The sequence below is a fragment of the Rutidosis leptorrhynchoides genome, chromosome 3 (assembly GCF_046630445.1).
Source record: "Rutidosis leptorrhynchoides isolate AG116_Rl617_1_P2 chromosome 3, CSIRO_AGI_Rlap_v1, whole genome shotgun sequence".
Classification (NCBI taxonomy): Eukaryota; Viridiplantae; Streptophyta; class Magnoliopsida; order Asterales; family Asteraceae; genus Rutidosis; species Rutidosis leptorrhynchoides.
In genome coordinates, this window is record NC_092335.1 from 88,700,218 (window position 1) to 88,719,050 (window position 18,833).

The 18,833-nt window shown below is 34.1% G+C and overlaps 1 protein-coding gene across 1 annotated transcript; it reads left to right on the forward strand.

Annotated features, from left to right (window-relative positions):
• Positions 1-16,731: 16,731 nt before the first annotated feature.
• Positions 16,732-18,189, forward strand: LOC139900177 (protein NRT1/ PTR FAMILY 5.10-like). Its single transcript, XM_071882971.1, has 3 exons — positions 16,732-17,192; positions 17,350-17,420; positions 17,537-18,189. Exons 1-3 carry the CDS (start codon positions 16,732-16,734, stop codon positions 18,187-18,189), a joined length of 1,185 nt encoding a protein of 394 aa, XP_071739072.1.
• Positions 18,190-18,833: the final 644 nt, after the last annotated feature.

Consider the following 18,833-nt stretch of genomic DNA (forward strand, 5'->3'; position numbering starts at 1 on the left):
GTTTAAAGCATGTTTATTCTCAGGTGAATGCTAAGAGCTTCCGCTGTTGCATACTAAAATAAGGACAAGATTTGGAGTCCATGTTTGTATGATATTGTGTAAAAACTGCATTCAAGAAACTGATTTCGATGTAACATATTTGTATTGTAAACCATTATGTAATGGTCGTGTGTAAACAGGATATTTTAGATTATCATTATTTGATAATCTACGTAAAGCTTTTTAAACCTTTATTTATGAAATAAAGGTTATGGTTTGTTTTAAAAATGAATGCAGTCTTTGAAAAATGTCTCATATAGAGGTCAAAACCTCGCAACGAAATCAATTAATATGGAATATTTTTAATCAATAAGAACGGGACATTTCACTTGGGTGCATGGAAGGACTAACAAATGATGGGCTGTTAAAGTTCTTCAAGTCACAGGTAAATGACAAAGGTCTCGAGGATTATGGGGATGAATACATTGAAATTGTGCTAGGTATCGGGAAGTTGTTTACCATTGCTCTCATCTTTATATTTCAAACATTCGGATGGTTCCATAGCTCAATTAATGATAGTTGACTGGACAACTATTATATATTACTGAAATGCATCTGCACAGCAAACTTCATATACTATTGTTTTATTATGACATGTTTCTTCAAGGACATTGAGAAACGCGAAGGGTCTGCTAATGAGGGTGTGCGCGAAGCTTAGAGAATTAAAGTTATATGCATGTATTTTTCATATTTCTGAGTCCTAAAAAGACAGGTGCTAGCTCAACTAATGCATCAAGCGCAAGCTTTGTATTTACGTAGCAATTCGGTATAAGGAAGTGCAAAACATCAACAGCTACACCCGTTTTATTAAACGACTTTCCATAATACTCCCCAGTCATCATACCGAAACCTAAATAACTGGCAGGGCAAAAGCAAACATAACATATATTAATATTAAAATATAAAAAAGTAGGGAGTAATATACTAGGGTGGAACATTTTAGTATATATACATACATACATACATACATACATACATACCCTCCAATAAAGAGAAGCAACCTTCTCTCACTTGATTTTTCACATTCAAAGTTAAAAAACCACTCACTAAGGCTGATCCCTCCATCAAAGTCCAAACCACCAGACAAGGTAGGTTCATCTAGTACACCTGAGAAACAAGTTGAAATTGCTTAAATAATAATAATGATCCTAACCTACAATTGGTGATTGGTTATTGGTGATTGGTGATATAATATAAAAAACGAGAGTAGGAAGTTAACCCTTAAGGTAACTCATGATTTTATCAAGTTTTCTAGTAGGTTGAAGGCACTTATAATCAGCTTCACCACCCATTCCAAATATTCCTATCATATTCTTCGGATTAGACTGTAACACAAAACAATGACTAACATTTTGGTGATATTTCAACAGCACAATGAGTAGTTAACCTAAATGAAAAAGAATAAATAATGGAAACATACAAAGATACGAACCGAAAGAGCAACTTTATTACTATAATTTATCAACTTACATAATTATAATGTCTAACCCATTGGATCTGATCCTTGTGATATTAATAATTAGGGCTCTCTTTATTCATTTGGTTATAACCCATGTCAGAGATACCAATATATATGATTCAGATTTGAAAATTACACATACATAATTTAAAAATAAATCAAAAATAATATAACCTCATTCATTTAATCATCAGCTGCGCAAAACACATCCTTAATATATTCATACATATATAATATTTATAATAATAATAATAAGTACCTTCAGTTTAGCTTTGCAATAGGATCGAATACAACTAATTTGAAGCTTAAGTCCATAAGGACCAATAAGGTTCATATATGAAGAATTGTCGAAATCGATCATAATACTTTCCTACAATATTAAAACAAACAAGTTTGATTACATAAATCTATAGATACAGATACAAACCATATATACAAAGAAAAGAAACAAAGAATAAAAGGAAAGGATACCTCAACCACCATGGTTTTGAATTGGGAATGAAATTGAAGAAAAATTCCAGATTATAAACCCTAGACGAGACGAGTAATTGTGCGAATGGTTTTAAAAAATTGGCTTCCTAATTATAAACCCTAGACGAGCAGTTCTGAATCACAAAACAGCCCCTAAACTTATTGCATTTGCAAAATCAAGTTTTCAACTAAAGCTTATTTTATGGTTATGGTTATATTCAAATAAATCTTTAATACATGTATAAAAAAAAAGTACGTGAATGTATAAACTCAGATAATTATATAAATTTGTGTCATCTTACACATCCCCTAGACTTTTATTAAATTTTCAAAACCAAGTTTTCAACTTTTTTTTTTTTTTTTTTTTTTTTGTATGATTATAGTTATATTCAAATAAATCTTTAGTACATATATAGAAAAAATACGTGAATATAGAAGAATTCTCCTAATATATATATCAGCCAAAGGGTTGGTTTGACGTTTTACGTTTAATTTGATGCCTCAGCATTGCCGTTTTAAGAAAACGAGTGAGTGGGTTTTGATTACATGCTTTTTGGTGATATTCTGTGGTGATTAGTGGGCCACGTGTCTTGAACGTGTGTTATACCCCGTATCTAACCCCATCTCACTTCAAACCTGAAAAAATGTCTCACCCTCTCTCCTCAAAACTCAACGGACGATCCCTAATCCCTTTTGATCGCCGACTGTGTGGTTTCTGCTCATTTCAGATTGTGATTCGTATTAACTTGTGCCTTCGTTATCTTCTTATATAACTTGATTTTATAAACTTAAATTAGAAGACTAAATTTCTTACTGTACATAAACAATGTCATATTGCTTTGTTTGCCGTTTTGTCCTTAAGTTGGTTGTATTGACTGAATTTTGTTGGTTTCCAGCAAAATTTTTAACAAACAGATTATCAGGTTGTAGTAGTTATAAGTCTGCATGTTGTTTCATATGGTTTTAGCCATGAAATAATCTATGTATTGTGTTAACGAGTTAGATCTGTTTATTTGTTTGTATATATTTCTCTTAAAATGGTGGAGTAACCTGTATATCACATGTATGCTTAACTTCAATTTTGTTATTTGTGTACATTGTTTTTTCAGCCTGTTCATCTAAAAGTTCATGTTAATTATATTTTTTTTCGTTTTTGATGGCTATTATGTTGCATGTCGTTGAGGTGCAGGTGATGTTTTATGGTGGCTGCCGTGATCGTTATTATTTGAAGAACATTGAAGCTCCGACATGTACCTTGGCGTGGCAACACTTAGATGGCAAGTTATTGATGCAACTGTTAGTGTTTGCAGCCATTGCGAGTATTGTCTCATGTTTTGTCCTGAATTTTCAATGTTATGTCTTAGCCTAAGTAATTTTTTTAACGAACTAAGCTTTTCGCTGTTATATATTATGCTAATTATGGTGTTAGCTAATATCCCGTGGGTTAATCAATTGAACGTCGTTTGAAACTATCGAAATTATGCAACTGCTGGGATTTTGAGTTCTCTTTGTTATTGCACAGCGTCTTAGTAAATATTCGATTGCATGTTGCTGATGTTGCAAGTGACGTTGAAGGTTATTTTGATAGTGGCTGTGATGATTGATATTATTTAGTGGACATTGAATATCCGACCTTTACGTTTGGCCTGGCAACACTCAGACGGCACGTAATTGATGTAACTATTAGCGTTTGCGGCCACAGTGGGTTTTGAATCTTCTTTCATCCTGAAATCTCTATCCCATGAGCCCAATTAATCATAAACGAAGAGTGAAAGTGTTAATAGTTATACCATGGATTGAATGAAATTGGGCTGAAAATTGTGGGTTTACTTTAGACCAATCCCAACCATGACGCCGTCATGGGCATTTCCTCAGCGCCACATCAGCTTTCTCTCCCCACTACTAACCATGACATACTCCATTCTCATTACATACCTCACAAAATTAATTAAATAAATAAATGTACAACTTCAATAACAATATGTACAAGTTTATTAAGCAAAATAAAGAAGAAAGAGAAACATATCCGTCCTGAAATGTGCTTGTGGAAGAAAAAAAGGAGGGCGAGGGCACTGAGGGCGATGGAGGGCTTGTGAGGGCATGGACAATGCCATTGGAGCCCTCGAGGAAATGAGTGGATGACATGGGTGAGGGCGGATCGATGGGAATGGTCTTATAAAATGTTAAGTGGTTATTTGTATTTGTGGTTCACGTGTACACTTGTCATCTTGTAATTGGTTGTGGAGAAAACCGGGTCACACATTTTAATCGGGTTTTAATATGAGCTTGCATGAGATTATTTTATTATTAGAAAAAATATCTCTGAGTAGCTGCCCATACATGTTGGCTTCATACATGTTGGCTTCTGATATGAGCTTATAAATCTTTTTTAACATTAGCCACCAATATACAGTTTGCTAATGAATTGCAAAGGTTGCCATTATCATATTATTTTGTTTTTATGGGATAAGTTTAGATCTTATTATGATTGTACATGTTTGATATTTTTATATATTGTGGTAGAAATTTGTGTTGTTGATCAGGCAACGATGAGTATCTACGATCTTCAATGGATGCTTCATGGAGATGCTCTCCAATTAGGTTTCAAACTCAAACCGGCTCCGTTAATTTGATTTGCGTAGCTAAAACCCAGATAAGTTAACACTCATATGTCACATATATACATAAACATGATCGTACATAGTTTTGTAGATGGGTTTGTCGAATTTAATGGTATTAGCAAGATTGTACGGTAAACAAACCGATTAGCGCAGCGAAGCGCGCACCACCTATTTCTAGTTATGTATATTTGTCAGGCCCGGCCCGTAGAGGGAACAACAGGAACATTTGTTCAGGGCCCATTTATTTTAAAAAGCCCAAGTTGTTTACATCAGGTCTAAGAGAATCAAGACCAAAATTTATTCATTTTGATTTAAAATTCAAGAGTTTGGTATTTATAGAGTATTTTGGTCATATAACTCAACGATGTGGGATAAAAGCTTGAAATTCCAAATTAAGTTATTTACATGTGAATATCCTCGCCACTTGCCACACATTATTATAAAAGTGAGGGAAGCCTTTGATCCCTGGGCCCACAGTGAGGGAAGCTTTGATCCAAGAAAGGCGCAAGTTCGATTCTCAGTCTGGGCGCCCCGCATGGAATTATTTCTCCCTCCGGGGGGAAATTTGTGAAGTGTTTTCGGGGGTCTAGCTAGCTGGGGTAAAAATCGCCTTGCCGTCACTGTGGTACCTGGGAGGAGGTACTTTGCCGGCACAAGTCTCTTTCGGGGTGGGATTGGTGGGTGCTACGGCACACAGGGTTAGCGTGTCCCTGCCAACTTACACGTTTTGATCCATTATTATAAAAGTCCAGTGAATTATATATCCGTAATTGTTACTCCGTAAGTCCGTATTATATAAATCCAAAGCTAAATCTAAATACAAAATAATACAAATCGTTATTACCCAATTATTTAATATCTATAATGTGTTACTCCGTTAGTCTCGTTACACTGTATTGTGCTTTTCTCCAATCTCTATTTGTATTCTCTATCTATCTAATTTATATAAATAAATAATATAGTGAAAATATTTTATTAATTAAGGTCGTAAAATTATTAATATCAAAGTCTAGATCTTTTCTAACATTGCTTAAAAAATGTTATATCCTTTTCTATATAGTGCATATTTTGATATGTAAAATAATGAATGTACCCTTATCTACATGTAATATAGCCAAACTAAATCCTTGAAAATTAACGCAATTGTTTGCTAAATTTTTAAAGCGTAAATGTCGAATAAGGAACAAAATTAAAGTCGAATTCGAAAAAAAGTTGAAAAAACCCGAACCGGCCCTGTCTAAAATTACTATACATTGCATACAAAATGTAATTGTAATGCTATATTCCTTATATTTATTGATATGACGTTAATTGTCGATTTTTAGATAGTTTATATTATTCGTTAGGGCCCTTTTTTTCATCTCGTTCAGGGCACTCAAATTCTCAGGACCGGCCATGATATTTGTGTCATCTTACCCAATATGATCATCGACGACAACTGATGTGCATTTTGTGGGCTAAAGGAAGATTACACCCCGACTCGGAATCCGCATGGATTAAGGGTTGAAGAGTATTTTAGAATGGACCTTCAACGTTATTTCGTAATATATTTATCGAAGATGTTTGGAAACTTCTAATCTAGTTAAAAGCATAAAACAACAAAAAACAAGCTATTGAGTCTCTATTGAATCTAATTGAATATAAAGCGTCTTCGTAATGTAAATATAAAGGACTACCTAAACGCAAACTATTGATAGCTCACAAACCCGATGTAACGCGAGGGCTATCACTCGTTATATACTAAGTAGTATAGGATAAAAATTTTAACATACACTTCTACTCCCTACTATTATTATTATTATCATCATCATCATCATCATCATCATCATCATCATCATCATCATCATCATCATCATCATCATCATTATTATTATTATTATTATTATTATTATTATTATTATTATTATTATTATTACTATTATTGTTGCTACTGCTGCTGTTGTTCTGTTGTGGTGGTTGTTATAAGAAAACAATAACAAAGTCATTATAGAAAAAAAATAATCTAAGCATAGCATTTCATTCATTAGCTTAGGATTAATTAAATCGTGACCATTGAATTAGACTCTTCATCTTATGGTTACTAGCTTAAGACCCGCGAAATTCGCGGGATTGTTTAAGGGTCAAATAAAATATTAATACAATTTTAGATTGCTATCCATATGCCGATTAGTTTCAGATTCTCCAAACAATCCAACAACAGAAGATGAACGATCTGAAGTCGAGCTTGCCATACAATTACGATATTTTAACATATTTCTAACGGCAATTTGTCTAGAAGATGCATAAGAGTATTATTATACAAACATAAGATTATACATTTGAGATGTCTAGGCCCAACCTTTGCTAAATGAGCAGAATTTCTTTGAATATCAATTAACTCCTCAATGCTATTATGAGCTTCAATTTTGGTTGGAATGAACTGTCAGAAAATAAAAATCCTGTAGAAGATAAAGCAACCATGTCCAGTAGAAGCAAAGAAACTGGCTTTATTAAGAATTGTGTCCCGCCCGAGGTATACTTTTTAGAGCATAAACCTCCTAGCTCATTACGGAGTATTATATATAAAGTTATCTAATTTTTGATGTAAACTGATTTTGTGATCATATGTAAGTAAATTGTGGCATTTTTAACCCATTAGCTATGAACATACCTGGCTATTGAAACCCATATTCTCAAACGTACTAAACCAAAAATGAGAGGATTGACACATGATATTGTAGCAGTTGAAATCATTTTTATGTTTCATTCCAACCTGCAGTGATAGTGATAGTGTGATACAACCAAAGTTCTTTGTGTTGAGTTCAACCCAAAATCGGGTACTGTTTTCCGTAATTTGGTGTTTTATATTTGAATAGCTTGCAATGTCAAGGGCAATTTCCATTTGGTGATTCCAGCTTAAACCATTTCCATGAGACCGCACTGAATAGTATAGTAGTATACACCAAACAACAGTGAAAAATAATCTATAAGTCATCCTACTCTTATTGTGAGTTAATTGTTTGACCCAATAGGGAACTTACCATGTCATGAGCTCTAGTGAATCACTGTGCTTCATATACTATCTAGTCTCACCATGTATGCAATAACCCAACAAATTAACAATGTTCTCATGTTAAATTCTCATTACAAACTTGCCTGATTCATAAAATTAAGTTTGTATTCATTGACCAACTTAGTTTTCACTCAAAATGTACCCTCATCATGCTAACCTAGACGTGATGAAATGAAATGTTATGGTGCACCATTTGCCTAAGGATGAGTTGAAACGTATTAAGGAAAAACCAAATTTAGGAGAAGGAAAAAAAAAAAAAAAAAAAAAAAAAGTGTGATTTCCAAAGGTATCACCTGTTGCAGATATTGTACGTGAACCTGGATACATAATTATACACCTATTCTTGATCAAGTGAGCTTCTATCATCCTACATATTTTCCGTATCACCTGCAGAGACAATGACTGCTTTAGAAGTCATGTAATAGTGAGATAAATAAGCCGGATCAGCCCATAAGTTCTTCGTCAGACAAATTCATTTCCACCAGGAAGCTCAAAAAATGTGAAATTACTACTATTGCTTCGATTATTATTTTATTATTACTAAATAACCACAAAGTGCACTTAATGGACCCTATACGATCGGTGAAGCCGACCCACTTCTATACATATTTGACTCTCTTTCATGATCACAGGCTTCTCTCCTTTTGTTCACGAAGCAATAATCCTATTTATTTTTCGAATTCGTCCCAAAAAGAGCAGTTGGTCATCGGTCTACTACCCAATTGAGAAAACGTTCTTTAAAAAAGCTAAAGTTAACAAATGTTCCACTGCATCGAACAATTCCTATTAACTTTTCAGGTCTTACCCACTGTTCCAAATAACTTGAAAATGAAGAATTAATAATAGCATTTACCATGATAGCATTTTTGGAGAAATATGAATTGATACAGTTATCAGCATGGAAATAGACAAATGCGAATTAATTCATATTATTCATAAATTAAAATCACATCGAAAAGGTCAAAATTAAAGTCAAAATTAGACATACCACAACCAATCACTACAATAAACCAATAAATTACCACTAAAGATGTGACAAGCTTTATTATCACACACAAATTGCTTTATAGATTGTAATTGACTTCATTATATTGGCAATCTTTATCACACATCTTTTACAGAATCAATATGAACTTAAATTCATAATAAATTACAATCAAGAGACAACCTTCATTCTAGTTTACCAGAGTCAATATAAGTATCATCTAATCACTTTGAATGTCATATAATCTATACCCATCTACATATAGATATTCAAATATAAGCAGAAATTTATACCTTTTTGTACAAAACAGGAGTTTCAATTTTAACAAACCCGACCTATGTAGGCCTAGGTAACAATGTGATCAATTTATCTTTGTCCACGTATAAAGGACCCAAAACACCGTTAATAGGATTCACACAGTAGCAGCACATGCGTTTTGGCCCTCAAATTCCTGCACGTAAACGTTAGGTATATCAGTAACATTTCAAAAGAAATGCTACTCTGGATGCCCCTCAAAAGCGGATTGGGTATGTCTCCAAAATAGAAATATGAACCTCCTTCATTTCTCTCAAATAACTCTGGATGGTTACAAACCTGTCACCATAAAATATATAACTTATGAATGGGTAAAGGTTCTGCACTGTTTGAAATGGGTCAAATAACAGAATTTGGTTAAAGGAAATGGGTAGAAGTGTAGAACATGTCAAATATAGCCCAAGTTCATTTTTTAATGCATACAACCTCCTTAGTCGTGTTATACAAATGAATACCTTTATTGTACTAATACCAGTCTTCTAATCAACATTAACATTACAAATAATTTGGATCTTCTGAAAATTTGAGAATATGGTTTTTGTGGGGCGACACGACCTGACCCATCTTGTTTCGGTCCATACTAAATGCCCATTTGAACCCAAACCCGTATTGACCTGCTACCCAACTTGCCCATTTTGCCAGCTCTACCCATGGAATGTAAAATGTTAAAACGTGTTGAATAAAAGGAAATAGGAAAAAAAAGAAAATTGACTTTCTCAACTGGATGACGATATTCATCAAGTTCATAAACTTATTGTTGAACAACTCGGTAAGAGAAATTTTGTTCTTTATAGCTTTTGGTAAAAACCCTGTTGTCGTGAACTCAATTTGCAATGCACTGTGATTTCGATTTTCCTAGTTAGCTCGGAAACCACATCCTTCTTAACACGCCTCAACATGAACAGCTTCAATATCGCATGCTGGTAAAAAAAAAAAAAAAATAAGGCACAAAAAAGTAAGGAAAAGAACATAATCATGATAATAAACTATACCTGGAAATTGAGACCCATACTCTCAAATTTGGGTCAATTGGGTCTTGAAAAAAAAGCATGACAACGTAAACCTCAAACCTTAAAAAAGTTCCAACGGGTTTCTTCGAACCTATTGGGTTCTATACAAAATATAAAGAAACGGGTGTAATGGGTATCAATTTCTAAAGCTCAATAAATAGAGATAGGTTTAATGGATCTTGTGAATGGGTCAAACGGGTCAAGCATAAATACCATAAAAAGGAGAATGATTAAATGGGTCGGAAAAAAAAAACTACAGGAAAATGATTAATTGGAACTAAATGATGAGTGTTAAGAGGTCAACCCAAACATACTGGAGCGATGAGTGTTAAGGGGTCAACTCAAACCTACTGATTCTGTTTCGACCAACACATTAACATAAAATGATGAGTGTTAAGGGTCAACTCAAACCTACCAATTCTGTTTTGACAAACACATTTAACACCCATTTTAACCTCAATCGAATTCAACCAATTACCCGAACTGCCCATTTGACATACTCTAGTATAAGAAACCGAATAAAATACCTTCACGTCAGATGAGTCCATATGCACATCAAATAACTCAAGAAGCTGCAATATAGTTCCAAGCCTTCCAATAGGTACTAAAATCTCTCTGGATTATAATGCTATCCTACATCATTTTATTAAACGGTTTGAACGTTCACCAAAGTCAAATTATAATGCTATCCTACATCATTTTATTAAAAATCAAGTCACATTGTAACGAATATTGCTTTGGTTAATCATAATGAAGTCGCTGAAGCTACTTTTCAAAAATTTATGGGCACACGGGCCAACTGTTAATGTTTGAATGCTTGGTAATAGTAGGCCAACCCAACCTGAGTAGGTCTGTTTATGTTCCAAGAATGTATTGACCTATTACCCAACCCACCCATCTTGCCACCTCTAATCTCAAAGTGTGATTAATAAGATGTTCATACTTAAGAGTTGCTTCACGACACTGCTCTACAACATCATCAAATATGCAGAAATAAATCCTCCTTTCTTAAGTTGTATTGTCCTTGCCCTAAATCAAATAAAACCCATTCACTATTTACCAACATAAAAAAAAAGAAAAAAAAAAAACTTACAAAAACAAATGAACAAAAAAAGGGTTTCCGTTAGATTAATGTCAGACCGCGTACTTACCCACATAGGCATCAAGTATGATGAAATCTCATCAAAAAAGGCAAAAAAGACGCTTTAAACGTTTTGATCTTCGTACCCAAAATTTCACCAATCTGCAACACAATATTTGTAAAGCTAATAAAAAACAATAGAGTATTATATTATATTTTATCTAATTGAGGTCAATAAGGTTGCTATATATAACGAACCTGGTCAAAAACTTCTTTCTCTTGTTCATTTTATTCTTTAAACTATTCTCCTTCCTCGGCATCAAAGTCTTCGGCTTTAGCCCTTTCTGCTCGTTCTGTTTTTCTGCTTAAACTCGCTGTTATTACATGCTTTATCTCATCCAGTATACTTCCCACTTGGTTTTCATCTAATAATAGTCCAGACAACTAAAAAACATGTGGGATTATTTTGTTTTCACAACTTGAATGCTAAAGATTATAAGTATTAATCTGAATAAGATCAAACATACATGTATGCATTCATTTAAAGCATCCAGCATACTTTCACAAATTTCAGTCACTTGTCCAATATCAAGATCCCGAATGAGAAGATTGCTTTGACTTTTTAACCGTACGTGAAAGAGAGTGACTGGTAAATTCCCAAAGCTTCGAAAATTCAAATAAAACGAAGCTAATCAAATAAAAGAAAAACTTTCAACCTGTTTTTTATGGAGTCACGTAGCAGTGAAACACCCGTTTGTGCACCTTTGCAGAAGTGTAGTGACTGTAAACACCTGTCAAAAACATATTAAGTCATAAAGGGTTTCATTATGTTATAACAAAGAATATTTGCAATTGAATAGTATTTTGATTGTAATCTGTTATTGAAAGGTATTGTATGTATTGAATGACGGTTGATTATACACACACACACGCTAAGCAAATAAATAAATTGATGGATTACGAATCAATCTTAATAGATTCAAAACCCTAAATTAGTTATAAAAATAAAAAAAAGACGAAATTACTTGAAGCTGTAATCAATCAGTGGCTTAACCCATTTCAATCTATAAAGTAAGATGATTACCTAATCGATTGGCCGATCTTCGATTTCCATGATATGATTCACAAGTTACATAAAAACCAATCCCGTATGTTTTTGTATAATGGATATATGCGCGAAGAACCCTAATTTCCTCGTATGTTTTTGAACTGGAGGCTCCGAATAGAAGATTACATGTTCCGATCGATTGTAGGTGTCAATTACGTAGGTCGACTAATCTGTGTGTATTCCGTATGTTTTTAATTGCACGTGTTTTTGTTAATGTAGGGGCAATATCGGAAGGAAAGTTTTGATAGTGTACTTAGTTATAATTATATCGAAGGCCGTAGAGAATGTGTAGGTGATGGTAATTTTCTTGATCTAATGGTTGAGATTAGGGGAAAATTTTAAATGTATCTCTTTTTTGACTTTATTATAATGTATAGTAGGGATAGGGATGGTTATGGTTATGGTTATGATTGTGGTTGAGGTAATCTCATACTCGAATTTGATTAAAAAAAACCACGGCCTAAATTCGGAGTCGAACTTGGCGGGTCCCCATTTAATTACTAACTAGCGAGTAAAAGGGTTTCCATGTGGGTATCTGGGTCTCCATTTACTTGCGAACTATTGGGTAAATGGGTTATCCCATGCGTATTCGAGTTTTTTTTCGAATATACGGGAATTAAAATGTTTACGTAAAATGGTGGTGAATATTTGATGCATCTTTACGTAAAATGTTTACTCCTGAAAAATAACAAACGATATTTTCATGTTTCAGATGGGACATTAAATTAAGAAAATATAATGATGATTCATTGATTATTTCATGATGTACTTACACTCTGATCATTTTTGTAATATACTCGGTAGTATTTAGTTATAAAAGTATTGTATATTTTCAAAGATTTCATAATTCCTCGTTATTGTGAATTATATATGTTATTCATGGTATTTTCAAAACAAACTTAATTCTGTAGTACCTGAGGCATGAAGTTTTTAAACATGCAAATTGTTGGGATCGATCCCGTCCACATACCACTTATGAAATCGATCACCACCACACTTAGAACCACATAACCATATATACATCAATAACGAATTAACAAAGCATAAAATTAATACGCACACAACGTTTTACGTGGAAAAACTCTCAAGTCTCAAGGGAGAGTAAAAATCACGGGACCAGCGGCTACTTAAACTTCAATATATACGAATATATTACAAGAATGAAAGCTCCTTACAACACTCTTGAATATTATCATGTATCTTGCAACACATCTCACAACGGTAGATTACAATAACGGAATTAGCTCCATCGTTATTGAATCACCGTAACGGGACGCGGATTCAAACTCATGACTTTCACTTTGAAAACCACTCACCACCACCTAGGAATGGCAATGGATCGGATATGGATCGGGTGACGCCATATCCATATCCATTTAGTTTTTTGTTCATCCATATTCATATCAATATCCATTTAGTTTCAGTTCATCCATCCATATCCATATCCAGTGAATTAAGCGGGTTAATGGATATCTATTGGATATTCAATAATGTTATAATATTTTCTAATATGTGATAAAAATAAGACGTAATATAACAAAGAATATATATGTATATATATAATGTGGCATAATTAAAATATATCTACAATAACGTGTATTATTTGTCGAAGTATGACATAAATTGTTAAATTTACTATTAAACATAGACAACGTTAAATTAAATGTGTAATTTGTATGTTCATTTTATTAAATATACGTGCTTAGTTGTTATATATCTTAGTTAAATAATTATATGGTTGCAAGCAAAATGTATGTACAATGGTAAATGCATTTGTAATAGTAAATGTGTTCGTATATATTTATATTTATGTATTTATATATGTATTTCGGGTGATAATGGATATATCCATGGATGAAAAAATTTCATTAGTATCCATATCCATTTAAGTTCATCCATATCCGTATCCATATCTATTTACATTATCCACCCCAATTTCAACACAAACCCTAAATCCCCAATTTAAATCATAAAGTAAGACTTAGGGTTCTTACCAATTGAGAACTTGTAGAAAAGGAAACAAAATCAGTACTGACACGTTCTATTATAGTAGATGGTCACCCTCATAATACATGCACACCCAAAAACTTAAATCTCTTTCAAATTGAGAGCTTTCTTACTCTAAAACTCAAGATGAAATTTCTTCCTCTCACTAAGTTGGTGGAAGTGAAATGAAGAAAATGAGCTAGAAATCACCCTTTTTACCAGCTTATACGGTTTAGACATGAAATGACACGTTTACCCTTAAAATCTTTTAATTTCACAAAACAGACCCTTAAGCAGGTCTGTGTGATGCGCGCAAGAAGTGCATGACACGCACTAACACATAATCAGAAATCAGAAGGCAGGGTGTCACATAACGAATAACACATAATTATGTACAATGACAATCTGTTTGCCTGTAGTGAAACGCGGTTGAACGTTTGCTTGTTTTTTTTATCACTTTTGGATATGAAGTAATATATTATTGAGTGAAAAATATTAATAACTATTTTGTTGGTTTTGTAGCATTATATGAGTGTTTTATAACGATCTAAATTATGTTTTAAATGGAATAAAGGAGAATAAACACCGAATCTCAAAGTTGATTGTATGCTATTGATGAAAATGAAATTTTAACTTCTCATACATGGGTATGAACGAATTAGGAATGGGTTAATAACTGTAAGCCATCAAAGTATGCTAAAATCATGTTTTTTACTCCTAAACTGAGGCTAAGCCGACAAAGTAGTATTGTTAAAACACAATACTTAATAACTCTCACAGAACATAACTATGCGATTTCACCAACTTGGATGGTGAATTCCGGTCCGAGATATCTTTAGAACAATGGGTTTTCTGATCTGCGGCACGAATGCCTTCGAAAATTCTGGCCCGCAGGTTTAGTTTTTACTGCAATTAGAGGTACTTAACAACTTGACTTCCCTTCTAAACAGTTTTAATTTAAAGGAGATCAAAAATATGTGTTTTAATTTAAAGCATGGAGTTTCCAACCTTTGATGGTACTGCCAACGTCAATGCGATTTGGGAAGGTCTATGAGGGGTTTTCCCAACCTACGATGGTACTGCCAACATCGTCGCGAATTGGGTTTCCTTCTGATAGGTGTGTGGGTAAATGAGAGCATTCAATATTGATATCGCCGTTTTAAAAAAAGACCACCATTCATGTAACTAAGTTCAATTTAACTTGCCAATGACTCAGGATATAAAATTTAAGAACAACAATTAAAGATTCTCCAAGACATAAACATTACAAATTCATTCCAAGAACCTTCATGTTCTACCATACAATCAACTAGACAAGTTTAACCACTTGCAATCCAACCATGACAACTCATACAACAAACCATGACTTGATTTAGTTTCCAAAGCAAAAGCAAGACCCATCATTTGGACACATACAACAACTTCAAAAGGAATTCAAGAGTCGTGTACCAGATGGTGGCAAACGTAGGATGAAATTTCATTCGAGTCCCAACATAATTTTTCAAAGATAATTAATTTTAAAGGGTATTTTAGTGGTTATTTACCTAAAAAAAAAAAAACATAAATTCTAAAAATATATGGAATCCTTTAACTACATTTAGCGGTATTTTCTACAGTTTGAAGTATACATTGTAAAAGAAAATTTCAAGGTAGTGGGGTCATACGACCCCACACCATTACACATACAGTCGCCATTGGTACCTGAACAACTAAACAATTTCTATAACTATAGCGATCTACCTTTCAAGTGAAGTAAACAATAGATGTCTCTTCCTTAATCACACTAGTCCAGAACCTTGTCCTTGCCCTTGAAACCCCTTCACCTTTAAGAGGGTTAAACATTACAAACGTAAGCCATATGTTTAGTGAAAATACAAATAGGTATAGGTGACATCATGATATTGAATTAAGTAATGTCTAAGTGCGCACATAGTCCTACTTAGTTTCCAACAACTTCGCCACATAGGCTCAACCGTTCTAAATGCCACCAGTTGTAAAGGAAAGGACAAGACCACCTTTCGTACATTTCTACTGGTCCAGACATTCGAATAGCGAGCGAAAGACCAGGAGATTGCATCTAGAAAGCACTTCCAGCAGGGTTGACGGCTGTGTGGCCCTCATTCAGCTGGAAGTAGGAAATCAATCCCGGCACGACCGATGACTTAGTCTCCTTTTCTTCCGAACCCATCCACGAATAGCTAGAAAACCCTTTTTCTTTATTTACGATAATTTATGTGCTTCGGTGTTTTTCCACTTGGCTGTACAACATGAGTTTCAGGCCGACAATGAGAAACTCCACCAAAACTCGGGTAGATTCGGGATTTGATTAGATAACGTTAAAACTTTGTTTGGAAGTAAGAAACCACTTAGACCACCCATTCTTGCCACCTAGACCATAATCCTCAATCGCCATTTAGGCCTTGAATCATAATCGCCACTTAGGCCTTACATCATAATTAATCGCCATTTAGGTTTTTCATCAAAATCACCGTTTAGGATCCCATCAAAGGGTTATGTCACCAAAGAAAGGTTTCAAAGTTTGAAACGAGTTTGTTATGACGCTGTTAACGGTGTCTATTAATCCAGGGTTTGTTGCTTTTGTAGATGTTCAATCCATATGACGTGATATGGCTTGCTATGGTTTCACTTGATCTTCTATCAATTGGAAAATCAGAAAACTATCTTTCAGAACTTGTGGTTATTGATTTGGTGATAGATAGTATTGATTTGATGAAAAATAATGAATTGGAGAATGAAATTGGTGAGTCAGAAAAGATGAAACGGTCTGAGGCACGTGCGGTAGTCTGGTGCCGAATAGCAAATGTATTTGGAGCTATATCTGCAACGCTGTGGGTTGCCATTTCCCCTACTGGGGGAGTTCCGGATCTAACTTGGAAAACTACATTCTTCATTTGTTTGATCTGCATGAGCATAACTTTGATTCCCTTTTTAATAGGATGTAAATTTAATTTATATTATCAGAAAGAGTTAATTGAAAGGCCATTTATGAGCTTTCTCCGAGTGTGGCGAGATAGTAAGGAAGAGCTACTTGAATTCGTCTCCCGGTACGTACACATCTCTTCAACCACTGCACCCTTTAATAATTAATTTTGTTTTATAAACATCAATCAAATCAGTAAACTTGTATGTTTCTGTACATTATATCTTTAATACGTACTGTTCGATAGCATAGGAAACTAAATCACTATGTTTTGTGACCAGGCCTTTAGTTAATATTACAAGGCATAACTCATCAGCTGTGAGTTCAGATACTATAATGGAAGAAACCGATGGTACTACGCAGGATATCCAAGGGCGAGAAAATGAAGAAAGTAACACTCCCAAAAAGGATATGGCTAAAGTAAAAAGCCTAATAAGATTGTTTCCCGTGTGGGGTCATATTTCGTAGTGGCACTAGTATCAGCAACTGGGAACACTTTCTTTATTGAGCAATACAGCAACATCGGTGCTAGTGTCGTGGTACCACTCCAGATCTACACCTTGATTCAACAAGCCTCAAGCTTTGGTATTCCGTTTCTATATGGATGGGTTACTCGCCGTCACAAGAACGAGAAGGTCATAATTGGTCTTGGAATGCTCCTTTCAATCATATGTTGTATTTTCGCTTGGCAGCTTGAAGTTCAAAGGTTAAAACAAGTCAAGCGTCTGGATGATCAAGGAAACGAAAATACGTCGATAAGTTTTCATTGGTTAGTTCCACAATTCGTAGTGCTTGGGTGCATGGAAGGAATAACAAATGATGGGCTGTTAAAGTTCTTCAAGTCACAGGTAAATTACAAAGGTCTCGAGGATTATGGGGATGAATACATTGAAATTGTGCTAGGTGTCGGGAAGTTGTTTACCATTGCTCTCATCTTTATATTTCAAGCATTCGGATGGTTCCATAGCTCAATTAATGATAGTCGACTGGACAACTATTATATATTACTGATATGCATCTGCACAGCAAACTTCATATACTATTGTTTCATTACGACACGTTTCTTCAAGGACATTAAGAAACGCGAAGAGTCTGCTAATGAGGGTGTGCGCGAAGCTTAGAGAATTAAAGTTACAGATATGCATGTATTTTTCATATTTCTGAGCCCTAAAAAGACAGGGGCTAGCTCAAAACTGTATATGTGAGGGAAGGTTGTTGCTGTTAATCACATCATTTTACTTCAGATTTCATGAACCTGTTCTATATGACTCGGACAGATTCTATTATCTCTGTTTGCAAAACAATATGTTCTAAAAACAAATGCCATCTTGCAGTACCGTACTTTCTGTGTCTTTTCGGAACCCTCAAACGAAACACAATCACAAAACAATTTTCAATAAAATCATACGAGTTGAATGTTTAGAAAACATAATAGCCGAAACAGAGCATCCTACATTGCTACCAACTGTATAAAATTTTAACCACACATCTACCTCTTCAAATCCTCAATTCGTGAATAGTAAAAACCTTGAGGATTCAAATGGCAGATTGATGAATTAAGAAAGAAGGTATGACTGATTGAGGGGAACATAAATTGTGTGTATTAGCAAAAACTGACATCAAGTTAATCACGCGACACATCCAAATAAAAAATAATAATAATAACAGCACAATATTCTTTAATGGCATATATCTTGTATCAAGAATTCGTATAACAAATGAACATCAACTTACAACCAACAAAATTTCAGATATCAAAACACGA

Coding starts and splice junctions, on each gene's coding strand:
- LOC139900177 (XM_071882971.1), top strand. CDS start 16,732: ATGTTCAATCCATATGACGTGATATGGCTTGCTATGGTTTCACTTGAT. Junction 17,193..17,349: donor CTACTTGAATTCGTCTCCCG/GTACGTACACAT, acceptor TTTTGTGACCAG/GCCTTTAGTTAATATTACAA. Junction 17,421..17,536: donor TATAATGGAAGAAACCGATG/GTACTACGCAGG, acceptor CATATTTCGTAG/TGGCACTAGTATCAGCAACT.